At 41.8% G+C, this 16,757-nt stretch overlaps 1 protein-coding gene across 4 annotated transcripts in view; it reads right to left on the bottom strand.

Moving 5' to 3' along the window:
• The window catches only part of LOC126177116 (solute carrier family 22 member 7-like), a 287,762-nt gene that overhangs the window by 214,098 nt on the left and 56,907 nt on the right, over positions 1 to 16,757 (bottom strand). For all 4 annotated transcript variants that reach the window (XM_049924385.1, XM_049924383.1, XM_049924386.1 and 1 more), the window contains one exon: positions 9,668 to 9,927. In XM_049924385.1, coding sequence (XP_049780342.1) covers positions 9,668 to 9,927 — 260 coding nt within the window. The remainder of the gene's footprint in view (positions 1 to 9,667; positions 9,928 to 16,757) is intronic.

Genomic DNA, 16,757 nt, shown 5'->3' on the forward strand with positions numbered 1-16,757 from the left:
TGGACAAGAAGAGAATAGAAGCTTTCGAAATGTGGTGCTATAGAAGAATGCTGAAGATTAGATGGGTAGATCACATAACTAATGAGGAAGTATTGAATAGGATTGGGGAGAAGAGAAGTTTGTGGCACAACTTGACCAGAAGAAGGGATCGGTTGGTAGGAAATGTTCTGAGGCATCACGGGATCACCAATTTAGTATTGGAGGGCAGCGTGGAGGGTAAAAATCGTAGGGGGAGACCAAGAGATGAATACACTAAGCAGATTCAGAAGGATGTAGGTTTCAGTAGGTACTGGGAGATGAAGAAGCTTGCACAGGATAGAGTAGCATGGAGAGCTGCATCAAACCAGTCTCGGGACTGAGGACCACAACAACAACAACAATTAGAATTAACGTATATAGGCCAATTCTAGTTATCGATTGCAATACTTGTTATTTTTGAATTTTTTTATTTGTGTACTGTCTTTTTTTTAGGATTGTTGTGTCAGTCTCATAATTTCATGCTACTGTTTCACATATGTTATTATTTATTTCATTTTCGCGTAGTTGTATTACATTTTAGTTTCTCCCCACCCAAAACCCCTTAGATTCAATAATTATTGTTATAAATTAACGCCATTTTATAATCTTAAGACTTCATCACGCGCTATGCTTAATGAATTTTATTTATAGGTTCTCTGTATTTTTCTTTCTCGCATAAATTAAACAGTAATTTACTTCAAGCATAAATATTTCTCTTTGGTTTTGCTCTTATTTACCTCTATTATCTCCAGTTCGTTTCGATGTAATTCGCGCATAACTAAATAACAGCGTGAACTGTGACTAATTTTATCGTATGCTACATTCCTTTGTTTAGGAAAATCATCCGCTGCTTTCAAATATTGCCTCTATCTAGCAATCTTGCCTCTGGTATGACGTCATTGCTCAAAGCTGACGAGTGGAATCAGACACTAGAATTTTATGCCTGTTGTGTTCCATTTTAACGTTATTCCGTAACTGTTTACGAATGCAACTCTTACTTATCGTAAACTTACGTAGATATACAATATATAAACCAGAAAATACGGGTCTAGTTTAGCAGGGGATACAACCCGTCAGCTTTGACCAATGACGTCAGAATTGGCCAGAGACCATGCATTACAAAGATGAAAGAGCTGAGAAGAATGTTCAGAAACAAAGGAATGCAAGAGAGAAAAACTGTACTTCACATATATAAGGGCCAGAAGCATTTTCACGTAACGATATCGCGTGTTTGTATCTTAGTATTTCTCCGCAAAATACAATAGAAATAAATGAATGAAATATATTACTAACAAAGAATACATCACGTTACATGTATGTCAGTTATGTCTCGAAACTCTTTAGAACTGTATTGCTTAAGTGCAGTACGGGATACAAGTTCAGCGTACGTCGATTTCTTAGTTTCAACTAGCATTACTGTCCTGTTGTTCAATTGAACTATGTATCCCCTGCTTCACTAAACTGTAAATGAAACACCGGATACAAATTAAAAGCTCACTCGAAGTTTGTTGCTTAAGTACAGTACGGAATACGAGTTTGTCGTAAGTCGATTTCTTCGTTTTCACTAGCATTACTGTTCTGTTATTCACTTGAACGATGTATCCTCCGCTTCAGTAAACCGTAAGTGGAACACGGGATACAAATTGTAGATGTGTTGTTTATTTCGTCTCCGCTAGTGCTAACAGTCCTTTCTTACGTACATATCAGTACTACTGATGACAGAAGGACCAAAAAAAATACACATTGGAAAATGTCGTACGGATAGTAGTGCTGGGAAACGAAAGAAGATCGACAGCTGAGAAATTTCTATTACGTACTTCGCAACAAGAAAATACACATATTGGTGGAATAAAACAGTGAAATATGTCAAAATAGTGAAATACAGTGAATGAAGCAAATGGAAAAGTGAACTTACCACAGGGAAATATCGAGGAATAACCGAAGCTCGCCTAGACAGACAGTAACGAAAATTACATACCCACAAACAGACAAATCCATTCCTATAAACGAAAATAAGACAGTATAAATTGTTCTACAATAACAAACTAATACTCCAAATTACCTCAATATCATTGCGAATAATTTTAATGCACAATGATAGCTCTTATCCGGAACACAGAACTGTTTTATTATCTATGCATCGAAGTGAAGACATACTATCTATGACTAATGCACGACATCATTGGTCAAAGCCGACTGCTTCACTAGACCCGAAAATACAATACTGGGGACGTATTTCAACAGTATTTGGTTAATATGTAGTAGAGCAACGCATGATTTGCGTGGAACGTGAGTGAATGTATCATATCTCGAAATACTCGTCTAATCACCTACTTTAATTTGCTTGCCTCTTAAAGTCAAATCTGAGCGAATACATTTACTACGCTGTAATATTATCTGGGCAAGGAATGTACATTTGATGAATTTAAGAACATATTAAAAAGTGTAAGTGTTCCGTAGAGTTTTAAACGAGCACCTTCAAAATGGTGGATTGTCTAGTTTACACTATACAGTGCTCTAGTTAGTGCCTTAGCGGTGGAAGCCACATAAAGTGCCAGAGTCGTGGAGTGCGAAAACGGAAATTCCAGCACTTTGGTGAGATATGGTCAAGGCTTTCACCGTAAAGGCCGTGTGTTTTACAGTTTTTTCAACAGTATCAGCGAAGTATTATGAAAGGTGCGAGTTCCACAGTCCTGTGCCACATTGTCAAGGTAACAGCCAGCCGCGTCGCCACTGTTACGGAATCAGCAAACATGGACTTGATCCTGATTCGGCGATTATTCTGATTGAGGGGAACTTGTAATCTGTGTAACTGAATTTTACGAGTGGACACTTTCGTTCGCATATCGCACGGATAGATCAACAGCCAGCCACGCCGCGAAACGGTTGTGTGTGCACTCGTAAAAAACATTAGCAGAACACTTAGGATGAATTAACATTAATGGCGAGAAATGTGTCGACAGCGATTTTGTTTGTTTACGGAACCAGTAGTCGAATAGAGAGGCTGCGCAGCACAACAATAGGGTACACTGTACTGCAAGTACACCGTGTGGCAGAAATATTAATTATGTAAACGCGCCTGTCGGAGCACAAGAAAAGGCGAATACGATCCTCTCTAAAACACTCTGACAGAAAAGTGGGGAACCAACTGCCTCAATCCTCATTCCGTTTTCCACGCCTAACATTTTAGCATGTGGACGTTTTCGCGCTCTTTTAACACAGAGCGTTCTAAATCGTCTTACACATTCTCTCTTTCAAGTTAAGCCTTTATACTTAGCATCTCCCTCTCACTGCCACAGTCTACATACGTCTCTCACATTGTCTCCCTTTCACCCATTGATTTACAGTATACCCTACTGCCACTGTCTCCTCACTCAGTTACACTATACGCAGCTCGCTGTCTAGTGGCTAGCACTGCTAGATCACGGGGTCCCGGTTTCGATTACCGGCCAGATTGGGGATCTTCTTCGCCTGGGGAGTGCGTGTTGTGTTGTCCTCATCATTTCATCATCATTCATGCAAATGGCGAGATTGGACTGAGTAAATATTGGGAATTTGTACGGGCGCTGATAACCGCGCAGTTGAGTGCCCCACAAACCAAAAATCATCATCATCAGTTACATTGTATACATTTTTCTTTCTTTCTCAGTGCCACTGTCCCCGCCATACTCCGGCACCTCAATAATTTCAGGGGTCCAACGAAACCTTAAAATTTCGGTCCATACCTACGTGTTAAAGTCCGCTGGTCTGAGAGTGTTCAGATCCCCAGGCCACTGTATGGTCTCCGCTCATCTGTATTTTTCATTTCCAATGTCTCCTTTCTCTTCTTCTCCCACTGCTTCTATCTCCATCCACTCACTTCCTTTTTTTACTCACACTGCCTCTCTCCTCTCTCTTTTGATGGAACTGTTATTGTCTTCATCCACCTCTCTTTCTCTTACACTATCACTTCTCTTTCCCACCGTCACTGGCTCCTCTGTCTTTCTCTCTCACCGACACTGTCTCGTCTCTCTTCCACCGTCACTGTTTGCCTGCTACTCTGTTTCAGCAAAAAAAAGCGCGAATATGTCAGCATGCCAAAATTTTTGATGAGGAAGGTGGTATGACAGTTGAGGGGCTGATACCCCACATCTTCTGTCATACCGCGGTTCGATCGCGTCCGCATTGTTACTTTCTGCCAGGAAGGGCTCTCAACAATGGAAGTGTCCAGACACCTCGGAGTGAACCAAAGCGATGTTGTTCGAACATGGAGGACATACACAGAAACAGGAACTGTCGATGACATGCCTCGCTCAGGTCGCCCAAGGGATACTACTGCAGTGGATGACAGCTCCCTACGAATTATGGCCCAGAGGAACCCTGAGAGCAATGCCACCATGTTCAATAATGCTTTTCGTGCAGCCACAGGACGTCGTGTTACGATTCAAACTGTGCACAATAGGCTGTATGATGCGGAACTTCACTCCCGACGTCCATGGCGAGGTCCATCTTTGCAATCACGACACCACTAGCGCGGTACAGATGGGCCCAACAACCTGCCGAATGGACCGCTCAGGATTGGCAGCACGTTCTCTTCACCAATAAATGTTGCATATCCTTCAACCAGTCAATCGTCGGAGACGTGTTTGGAGGCTGAACGCCTTAGACACACTGTCCAGCGAGAGCAGCATGGTGGAGGTTCCCTGCTGATTTCGGGTGGCATTGTGTGCGGCCGACGTAAGCCGCTGGTGGTCATGGAAGGCGCCGTAACGGCTGAACGATACGTGAATGCCATCCTCCGCCGGCCGCGGTGGTCTAGCGCTGCAGTCCAGAACCGCGGGACTGCTACGGTCGCAGGTTCGAATCCTGCCTCGGGCATGGGTGTGTGTGATGTCCTTAGGTTAGTTAGGTTTCAGTAGTTTCTCGGGGACTTATGACCTCAGATGTTGAGTCCCATAGTGCTCAGAGCCATTTTAACCATTTTTGCCATCCTCCGAGCGATAGTGCAACCATATTGGCAGCATATTGGCGAGGCATTCGTCTTTATGGACGACAATTCGCGCCCCCATCGGGCACATCCTGTGAATGGCTTCCTTCAGGATAACTACATCGCTCGACTAGATTGACCAGCAAGTTCTCCAGACATGAACCCTATCAAACATGCCTGGGATAGATTGAAAAGGGCTGTTTATGGACGACGTGATCCACCAACCACTCTGAGGGATCTACGCCGCATCGCCGTTGAAGACTGGGACAATCTGGACCAACAGTGCCTTGATGAACTTGTGGATAGTATGCCACGACGAATACAGGCATGCATCAATGCAAGAGAGCGTGCTACTGGGTATTAGAGGTATCTGTGTGTACAGTAATCTGGACCACCACCTCTGAAGGTCTCGCTGTATGGTAGTACAACATGCAATGTGTGGTTTTAATGAGCAATAAAAAGGGCGGACATGATGTTTATGTTGATCCCTATTCCAATTTTCTGTACGGGTTGTGGAACTCTTGGAACCGAGGTGATGCAAAACTTTTTTTGATGTGTGTAATTCGACAAATTTAGATACTTTGACACATACAGACAATGAGAAAGCATAATATAAGTTTAACACCAAATAGTTTGATTGACATTTATCTTGGGTTCTTTGCGCATTTATAGCAGATCACCGAAATGTCTGACTCATGATGTCTTAAAATAGAAAAAATATTATTAGAAATATTTTACTTGCAATGTTTCCGGGTTTTCTTTTCAGCCAATTTTTGTCATTGCAGTAACACTTTGGGCGTATTTGTACAGGCGTGAAGTGTTGTTTTTCCTGAGACAAGGCGTCACAAAGTTTTGTTGGCGAAAAAATGTTGACTATAAACATTGTTTTGTGACCTCAGAACCCTTGTGGTGACCCTAGAGTTTTTTCCATATGTTAACTACGTGAGTTAAGGCTACATTTATGCCTCACAAGAGATATTACCTCCATATTTTACAAGCGCAAGTACGGTAACTTTGAATCTCTGGATCTTGCTAATGGTTAGTGATACTGAAGATAACTGCAAGGTTCCTGAATAACATCATCTTAAAAACATATGATAAAAATTTCGACTATTTGCCGTTAATAGAAATTATGGAAGTCGATATCGCCACAATTGGTGCTTTTGACACCCAAAAAAAAATTTTTTTTTTTCTTTTAGGTTTTCTCAGGAACTGCCCATGAACAAATGGTGCTTTCTAAGCCTCTTAAGGTCCACCCTAGACCACACCTAATGTATAAGAACCAACCGATATGTTCAGTTTTCCTGGGCTGGAGGAAATGTGTATTGTTTAAATTTTGACTCTGTACTGTAGAATAGTCTTACATGCAGCAGAAATTCTTAACCTAGTAAGAACAGGAGTACGTAAGAGACTAGAACGCGTGGAACGAAAAATTCTCAGGAGCACACTGCGACCTCGATGAACACAAGGTAGTCAATTTAGAAGACGAGATAACCAAGAACTATACACCAAGATAGAGAGAATCTCGGACATCAGCAGCGAAAGGAGGAATCTGATCTTTGAACACATCCTCAGAATGGACGATGGGAGGTTAACACAGCAAATAATACTGTTTCTGGTGGACAAGAGAACCGAAGTACACTGGGTCCAAGAGGTGCAAAGGCGTCTAGAAGAAATAGGAATACAGGAAACAGGTAATACAAAAGAGTAATTTTTAAATAAAAAATCTAGGCTTTCACAGGTTTCGAAGACGGAACTAGACCCACAGCAAAGTCAGAAGAGCGAAGAAGGTTGCAAAGCACGAGAATGAAAGAATATTGGACAATGGGAAAGCGCAGAAGAAAAGAAACTGACGCGAATTAACGTTGTCCTCAAATGGCCAAACCGGAAAGAAAAACAAGAAGCGACAGCATGCCCGTTATTCCGAAAGTATACAAATGGTCTCTAGGCCTAAGGTTATCCAGAACACTTGACCCCTTGTCTCTGTGACCAACAGAACCCGAGAAATTTCTCTCCGAAAAATGCCAGCTGTCATGCAAGCTCTTATTTGCACCTTTTGTGTAAACAGTGCAGCCCACGTTGCACTGGTGGAACAAATGTGAGTCTTTACCAGATGTTTGTGGTTCTGGCCGTGTGTATGCTCCCCCAACCTGCAGCTAATTAGTAAATAAACAATTCAGATCAATCTTTAGCTGGTTGTTGGAACAAAAAAGAGAACAAGCGCAGACAGGAGATAGGTACGTGAGGTCTACGCGCTCAGTCATAGAATATTGTGGCCATGTGCATGTGCTACGTAACGTGGTGTATAGTCGTATGAGGGATTGTCTGTGTTTGTTTAACTCCACCAACCCTCGCACGCAACCCACCCCCCCAACCCCGTCACAGGCCGCTTACAAAATGCTTCAAGATAAAAGCCAACTATACCTCTACATCCTATTTACAAAGTTTCAAGAACTATTATTAACCGACAAACCAAGTAATGTACCATACCTCCTATGTATGTTGTACTTCGAAGACAAAAGAAGACTAGTTACAGCGAGCACAGAGGCAACTAAGCAATCACTTTGCCGTGAATGGAAAACGAAAACATCTTAACATGTTGTACAACCGTGCGCTTCACAGTGGTTTGTAGAGTATGAATGGAGATATAGATTCTGCGCAGCTGTTCTCTTACTGAGAGATTCTTGGTAGAGATAAGCTTTAAAAAGGAGCACTTTACACAGCGTATTCGGTATAAAAGCTAATAGGAATTTGTGACTAACAATAACAACAGTCAACATTCAATAACCATTCGAATTATCAAAAAAATAATAACAATTAAAAAGTCAAGAACGATGAGATGTTTCCAGAAGCCGCATAGTAGTATGAAAAGTGCTTTATTCGCAGCTACCGGTTTCACGTCGGTATAGACGCATTTCAAATTCATCTGCGAAGAATACAAATCACTGAGCGAAATTTTGGAAGGGTAGGAATAAATCACCTTGATACAGATGTGTGGTTTTTGGAAATACCCCACCATTCTTGACTTCTTAATTGTTATAATTTTTGTGATAATTTGAATGGTTATTGAGCGTTGAGTATTGTTATTATTATTCACAATGACTCTGAGCTATAGTTACCTTCCGCATAAAGTTGTTTGTAATAGAAATTTTTCTGGAGCTATCTTCGTAATGAATGGTCTAAACTCCTTTTCAGTACTGGTAGTGCTTATTTTTGTGCGTACGATGGTCAGACAACGTTTCATTAGAAGTATCCTTACGGCTGAACTCATTTTTAAATTTGGAGATTAATGTTCCCACTTTCTGTCTGCTGTTTTCATTTTAGACACTAGACTGTTGTGTGAAGAACTAGGCGAAAGATCTGTATCCAAACCTTCCTTTTACAGTGTGTCATTGAACCGTAACTTCCCTGGACTTTCTGATAGATTTTTCTCCAAGATCTGACTCTGAAAGTAGTTGCACCCAATGCACATATCCCGTGTTTCAAGCAAGCAAGTTGCGCCATCAGTATATTACTTTTTAATATTGAAAGTGCAACGTTTTCTGTTTACGCTACATATTCCGAATGATAACGTTAAACAAGGATTTTGTGCCGTACGCACACCTATAATAAGCTGTACTTACTGTGTTTCACCTTCCATAGAATTAATAGGCAACTGTAATAGATGAAATCCAAAATATGAATGACAATATACACAACGGTGGTCTAATATCCTACAACATTCATTACTTATTTCTCAAACCGGTTTTCGGCTGTTACGTGATCATCAGGTACAAAGTTAAAGTATGTGATACAGTGAAATTTTGTTGGATCAAATACTTTAAACTAGTGCATCTACAGATTATCTCCATTTCCGAAGTTAGGTTTAGGAATAAAACATCAGGGATTATTTCAGTGTAAATGCGATGTACGACTATTTAACCAAGGTAAAACATGTTACACATTAGCTATATACAAATTACAACAGTTCTTCATAGAAGAAAATAAATTCAACAGTAAAATTCGTTTACATATTCCAAAGATGTGGCTGAAAAAAATAATTTTGTCTTTAATAGCTCCTACATTACAAACAGATAAGTTGTAGTAGAGAAATTAAGCAGATGAGCCAGTCATCTGTGATTATACAAAGTATTTTTCACACAACATAAGAAATTGTAGTAACTGAAATAGAGGAAAATGGGGCGCGTGAGTAAAGGGAGGAATTTACAACATGGCCTGGACGGGGATATGAGTAGCATCTGCAGTTAGTAGTGGCGAGTAAGGGAGCTGCGCCTGGTCATTCAGTACTAAGCTTGGTCTGATTGACACATGTTTATTAATTTAATTTACCTGAAGAATGTTCGTCCTCCTTCCTTTATTTTATCTTAGTTAAATAATCTTATACCGCATTTACACAGAAACAGTCCCTCTTGTTTTACTCTTAAACTTAACATTAACATTTTTCATCTCCGGAAAGTGAGATACTCTGCAGATGTACTAGTATAAATATCCAATAAAACTTCACTGCACCAGCTGCCTTTGTACCTGATGATTGCATAAAAGGCAAAAACCGATTTGTGAAATAAATAATAAATACTATAGAATATTGCATAAGTATTGTGTTTCCATCCATAAAATAAAGATTCTACCAAGAACCGACGGAACATTCCATCGATGAAAGCTAAAATATTTACCACTACAAACCTCGGTATGGTGAAGTTCTTCCACTGCTCAATCGAAAGGTTGGAAAGCTCCCTGCCAGGGACGTAGCACCAGTGATCTGGAGTCTGCATAGCCAGGTAGAACATGTTGACGCTCATCAGGTCGAAGCATGAGGCAAAGCAAACGAAGACGATGTTCAGCCTCGTCTGGAACTTCCCCCTGGAACCAATGGCTTCCAGGACCTCCTCGAATGCTGGAGTAGCCTTTGTTTTTGTATTGCATTCTGTGATTCCAGCCTTCTCCTGAAAATGAATAACGAAACAGCGGTGTTACTATCGCCATCACTGACAGGGAACGGTAATGAGTCCCCAGCAAGACAGGCAGACATTTATTTTTTGTTTATGCCTACAAAAGTTATTTACCTGCAGCATCAGGCAGCGAGAGCCATAGTCTGCTGGTAGAGCGTGTGGGCAATAGTTTTTGTGTCTGTAGAGTTATCTGGTCCTGTTTTCAATTACCACAGCAGCAAAAATTAGCAGTCTCATTGACCCAAATTTATTTCGATAATATTTCAATTAGTTTTTATGTTTGTGTATAATCGCTCAGTCCATTTTATTGCTGTTTTCTCTTACAGTTCTTCGTTGTTGAATTCAGTTCCTATGCGCATGCGATTCACTTGTGTCTGTATTTGTTTGAGATATTACTAGTACATCGAGTATTCATGGTATGTGAGTTCAGCATTATGTAGTTACTATTTCGAGATTAACAACGACTGTGCAGCAATACACTCTAAGACCAAAAAAGGAAAAGAAAATAAAGAAATGACGCACCACAGAGAAATTATCAAAATGGGACGGAAATTAGTAGGTATGGTGTACATGTGCAGACTGCAAGCAAACAGGTCGTGAGAATTTCAGAGAAACTGGATGCTTAATTCAAGAGAATGAGCTTCACAAATAGAAAAAGTCAATAACACATTGGTCCACCTCTGGCCCTCATGGACGCAGTCATTAATTTTATACATAAGTTCATAGCATTATTCTGTAAGTTTAATGAACACAACAGATACACATAACAGAGACTTCAGTCATCAATAATAAATTCTCCTTCACCATTTACAATAGTCTCCCAATGCTGGAATAACTTTTAGCATATTGAAATGAAGCCTCGTTAGTGAACAGTACATTTGAGTAGTAGAGCAAAGCAGCCATCAGCGCATTTTGTTAGAGTGGGTTGCCTACCTCAGAGGCAGGTATGCACTCAGGGGCAAACCTATTGTTCTCCTTTGATTGACAGGTCCTTAACCTATTGTTCTCCTTTGATTGACAGGTACTTAAACTATTGTTCTACTAGGAGGATCCTTCCTTTTGATTGACAGGCACTTAACCTATTGTGCACCTGACCCCTCTAACTCCCATTCCCACTAAGGAAACCTCACCCCACACTGCTACAGATACACTTTCAGGTCTGAGTTATTCGATAGCTCGTCTCACTCTTACCAATTTGATTGGCTACTTAATTAAACTAATCAATTAATTAACTTCTCCCCCTCTGGTAAGCCCCCTCCCCTCCCAACATCCCTCCCAGAAATTGGCAGGAAAAGAGACTCAATTGATCGGTCATTTGGAGGGAATTCGGTTGCAGTGTGTGGAATATTGTTTAAACACTTTAGAAAATGTATGGAATATTATTTAATTATTTATGGCGCTGTATGGAATACAGTTAATTTATTTAGCGCAAGAATTTGTCCAGAAATCGATTGCTGTGTATGGAATATATGGAAATTGGTGGAGAGGAAGGGTCTCATAACAGGATATTCAAGGGTATAAAAACATTCAGTTTGTGGGGATTGGATTTCTCTTGCTCATCATTCTCTGGTGTTTGGTAACGTGTAGGTCTTGTAAGAAGTGATTACATGGGGCAAACATGTTGCATAACCTAATGTTCAGCACTGTAGACTGGGTGTTTTAACCTAAAGTTTGGCCCTTTGTTGGCACTTAACCTATAGTTCTGTTAAGTGGTTTTCTATGTCACCCTCATTTCCTTAAACTATTGGACCAACTTTGATACCAAATTAAGTAATTACTTAGTTCTCCCACCATTTTCTGGTACACTTTTCGAATTTCACATGCTTCTGAACGTCATTTCTGGCGGGTTCTTCTTTGTTACCCACCCCTTTAAACTATTGTACTGCATTGTACATAAAACTTATTCAGATTAATGTGGTGTTCTGTACTTAACCTGCTGTTGTGCTCCATGTGACCCACTCACACACACTCTCTCTCTAACAATTGTACTGCTAACACCATGTTGATATATAAAATTTATGCAAATTAATAAAATCGATATTCTTCTCATGTATGGGCAGTTTTTTTTTAAATTCATGGAATCCTATTGGTCGGTAAAATCGATGGAATATAGTTTAAACAAAAGATGTCTAATAAAAAACACTTCATGCCACCCAATGCCCGATGCTGAGGTCAGGGTGTACCGGCAGCCCCTGAAAAGTGATGACACGGCCATCAACTGCCAAGCCACTCACCGATGTCCATTCAGGTCCCACAAGCACGAGGCAGCAGTATCTCTTTCATACATGAGACCAAAAAAATACCTGTTTGAAACACATGTCCACCTAGGCACCATTGCTGGTGCAATGACACACAGCTGCACTGTGAGTCCAGTGCCGAGAGAGATGTTGCAATGCTTCTCATAATAGGCCAGGGTACGTTCTTCCTATCAATTCTGCTGGGACAGCCCATCTGTCACTGAATTCAGTCGCCAAACTGCTGCTGCTGCCGGTGTGGGAGCACCGTTCACCATTGTTTTCTGCAGACGAGACTTTCAGCGGAAATAAAAACTATTTTGTACACATCGCCATATCGCACAGGCAGTTAAACCCCACAAAAGTTGTCTACAGATCATCAAATACATACAAAATTCACAAGAATATTGGGAACCAGGAATATACACTCCTGGAAATGGAAAAAAGAACACATTGACACCGGTGTGTCAGACCCATCATACTTGCTCCGGACACTGCGAGAGGGCTGTACAAGCAATGATCACACTCACGGCACAGCGGACACACCAGGAACCGCGGTGTTGGCCGTCGAATGGCGCTAGCTGCGCAGCATTTGTGCACCGCCGCCGTCAGTGTCAGCCAGTTTGCCGTGGCATACGGAGCTCCATCGCAGTCTTTAACACTGGTAGCATGCCGCGACAGCGTGGACGTGAACCGTATGTGCAGTTGACGGACTTTGAGCGAGGGCGTATAGTGGGCAAGCGGGAGGCCGGGTGGACGTACCGCCGAATTGCTCAACACTTGGGGCGTGAGGTCTTCACAGTACATCGATGTTGTCGCCAGTGGTCGGCGGAAGGTGCACATGCCCGTCGACCTGGGACCGGACCGCAGCGACGCACGGATGCACGCCAAGACTGTAGGATCCTATGCAGTGCCATAGGGGACCGCACCGCCACTTCCCAGCAAATTAGGGACACTGTTGCTCCTGGGGTATCGGCGAGGACCATTCGCAACCCTCTCCATGAAGCTGGGCTACGGTCCCGCACATCGTTAGGCCGTCTTCCGCTCACGCCCCAACATCGTGCAGCCCGCCTCCGGTGGTGTCGCGACAGGCGTGAATGGAGGGACGAATGGAGACGTGTCGTCTTCAGCGATGAGAGTCGCTTCTGCCTTGGTGCCAATGATGGTCGTATGCGTGTTTGGCGCCGTGCAGGTGAGCGCCACAATCAGGACTGCATACGACCGAGGCACACAGGGCCAACACCCGGCATCATGGTGTGGGGAGCGATCTCCTACACTGGCCGTACACCACTGGTGATCGTCGAGGGGACACTGTCTAGTGCACGGTACATCCAAACCGTCATCGAACCCATCGTTCTACCATTCCTAGACCGGCAAGGGAACTTGCTGTTCCAACAGGACAATGCACGTCCGCATGTATCCCGTGCCACCCAACGTGCTCTAGAAGGTGTAAGTCAACTACCCTGGCCAGCAAGATCTCCGGATCTGTCCCCCATTGAGCATGTTTGGGACTGGATGAAGCGTCGTCTCACGCGGTCTGCACGTCCAGCACGAACGCTGGTCCAACTGAGGCGCCAGGTGGAAATGGCATGGCAAGCCGTTCCACAGGACTACATCCAGCATCTCTACGATCGTCTCCATGGGAGAATAGCAGCCTGCATTGCTGCGAAAGGTGGATATACACTGTACTAGTGCCGACATTGTGCATACTCTGTTGCCTGTGTCTATGTGCCTGTGATTCTGTCAGTGTGATCATGTGATGTATCTGACCCCAGGAATGTGTCAATAAAGTTTCCCCTTCCTGGGACAATGAATTCACGGTGTTCTTATTTCAATTTCCAGGAGTGTATTTACCGGTGTAACTACAATTAAATATTACGATTGGTGCTGCAGTCTGACACCAATCAATGAACAGGTAATGTATCCTCTTGATGGCTGTGGTTCTGGAATGAATCTGAGTATCTACAGCGCACATAATTTACCTCTTAAAAATCTATCTCATACCCTCACAGTTATCAATGTGTTACCTCTACATCCCTCACGATAGGACACACACTCATTTTCTCTGGTCATGCCACAACATAAGCCACAGTAACATTACACTGCAATATATACACATTTTACACAAACAGAGTAGTTACCTTTTATATCTGTACAGTGCCAGAAAAGTTATGGTATGCCTACACTCGCACCAGCCTAAAGGATGTATCTACACACTGTAAAACTTTCAAACATGTAGAATAAAAAAAAATAGTGTGCATTTCTTTTGGAGTGACCCTCGTAGTACAGCTGCCAACACCTAGCGCAAATTCACCATATTTGGGATCGGGACGCGTAGTATAGCACTGTATTCGACTTCATCTAGTCGCCTCCACACACATATTCCGCATTTGCAATGCGTTTGCCCTGTTTTCGGTATGTCTGTAGATTACCTCTCACCGTGTACAATGCAGTGGCCGGCGGCCTTAGCTTAACGACCCAGAGCAGTGGCGTTTGCGTAGCATCGTCAGTGCTAACAGACAACGAACATTCCGTGAAAGTACCGCAGAAGTGATTGTGGAACGTACGACGAACGTATCCGTTAGGGCAGTGCGGCGAAATATCGTTTGGACCCTGGACGGCTGGAAAACCATGGCCTGGTCAGATGAGTCCAGATTTGAGTTGGTAGGGTTCGAGAGTGCCACAGACCAAGCCATGGACCAAGTTGTTAATAAGATACTGTGCAAGCTAGTGATGACTCCATACTGTTTCATGATGAATTGCCTATAAAACTGAGCTACTCGCTATGAGTTTGGTTTTGGTGCACAGTGATCATGCATCGTTCCTTGCAAAATGTAGCTAAGATATTGAATAATTCTTTAAATTTGGAAGAGGATCTATATCTATCTACAGTCTAGAGAAAATGGTTTATAGGTAGTACAGTGAGAACTGCTTGCACAAGCAATTGATAAAGACAGAATAAAATATTCGTAACATCCATCGTATTTCGTAAACGATTTGAAACATCAATCATGAATCAATAGCTTTATTTGTTGAAACAGCTGTCGGTTTGGGCAATGCCTCTCTTCCCACATGATACTGGTTTAATAAACGTATTGCTGCAATAGCGACTCAAAGAGAGAACTCATTTTATTAAGATCAACGCACAAGGTCACAGAACATTTGGCTTATAGAACTTTACAACTGGGCCTATTACTCAGATCAGTGATCTCACGATGTACACAGCAACCATTAACAGCGGGCTCCGTCATCATTGCCTGCCTTAATGCATCTTTCCCCACTTTGAGCTTCCAATTGTACGCATCTGTCGTTGCACATGTTCCTAGGCTCACAATGCAGAGACAGATCACAATATAAGGTGTCTGTACCTGTCTTAGTGTGGAGCTGTTATTTTTCTCCGCTGCTTCTTCTTCAAGTGAACATTGTAGCGATTCTTTTTGGTTAATAGTGCTAAATCAACCAGCCTGGGAAGGAGACATCTGTTGACAAAATGAAAGTGGTTACAAATATAGCGATTGTTCTACGTTATATGTGAATAGGTAGTAGGAGGCCAATACTGAGTTTGAATACTTCTGACAAACATTCGTTTTCACACAACACGTGTCAACCTTCAGTTGCCATGGCTTTAGTGCTAATTATATGTGCATTAACCTTTCTTTTTCAGTTATTATAGTAGTTGTCCGTAGGACTGGCGACCGTAATTTTCCCCAAATCCCAAATGTCTAATTAACGTCAGTTAATTGTTAACGTAACGACCGCACATTTACTTTCTTTATTAACTTTACCCTTTTTCAAAATTAATTTCCACCAATTTCATTTGCATTTTTCCTTTCATTTAGGTGAACCACTTTCCTACCTCTTTACCGACAGATTAACTTCAGTGACGATTGCTTTTCCCAGATTTCCATTAGGTACATGCGGTTTAATTTTTCACTGTCATTAAGGTCGATAAGTGAGTGGGGTTAAAACTTCCGTGGGTGTCTGTCGGACAATGCACAGTCACCGTTCATAATGACAACTCCAAAAAATGCAATAGTGCGTAACGCAGCAAGTTTCTAGGTGATGACATTCGTTGCAGTAAGACACGCAGCCTTCTAGTACGGTGGATGCAGGATGGTTTTTTTTTTTTTTTTCGCTTTGCTAACAGCACAGCTGACACTGCTTGCCGTGAGAACTGCATAGCATAACATTCAGTCGATATGAAGGTTCTTACCCTCTACGAATCTAAGTAATCCATATTAGTTATTATCCGATTTTGTTCAAATTTGGTACACAGCCCTTTGTTATTAATGGGATGATGCTGTCAAAATTTCAGATTTTTATTTATTATAGTTATTATTTATAACTATTACTATAGTTATTATTTATTATAGTTCTGAATTACCTAAAAGTCCTCAAGCCAACACTTGTTTTTTAAAACCAAGTAAGGAACAATAACAGATTTGAAGCCATTCCAAAGTTAGCAGTGCATAAAAATCAATTAATTAGGATTTTTTTAAACTTTAGTCACTATGCATTACGTAATACCAAAATCGGTCAAAGTTATTATTTGATTATATTTTTCCGTGTGAATGCGTGAGAATGATTGAG

Source organism: Schistocerca cancellata, chromosome 3 (genome assembly GCF_023864275.1).
Source record: "Schistocerca cancellata isolate TAMUIC-IGC-003103 chromosome 3, iqSchCanc2.1, whole genome shotgun sequence".
Taxonomy (NCBI): domain Eukaryota; kingdom Metazoa; phylum Arthropoda; class Insecta; order Orthoptera; family Acrididae; genus Schistocerca; species Schistocerca cancellata.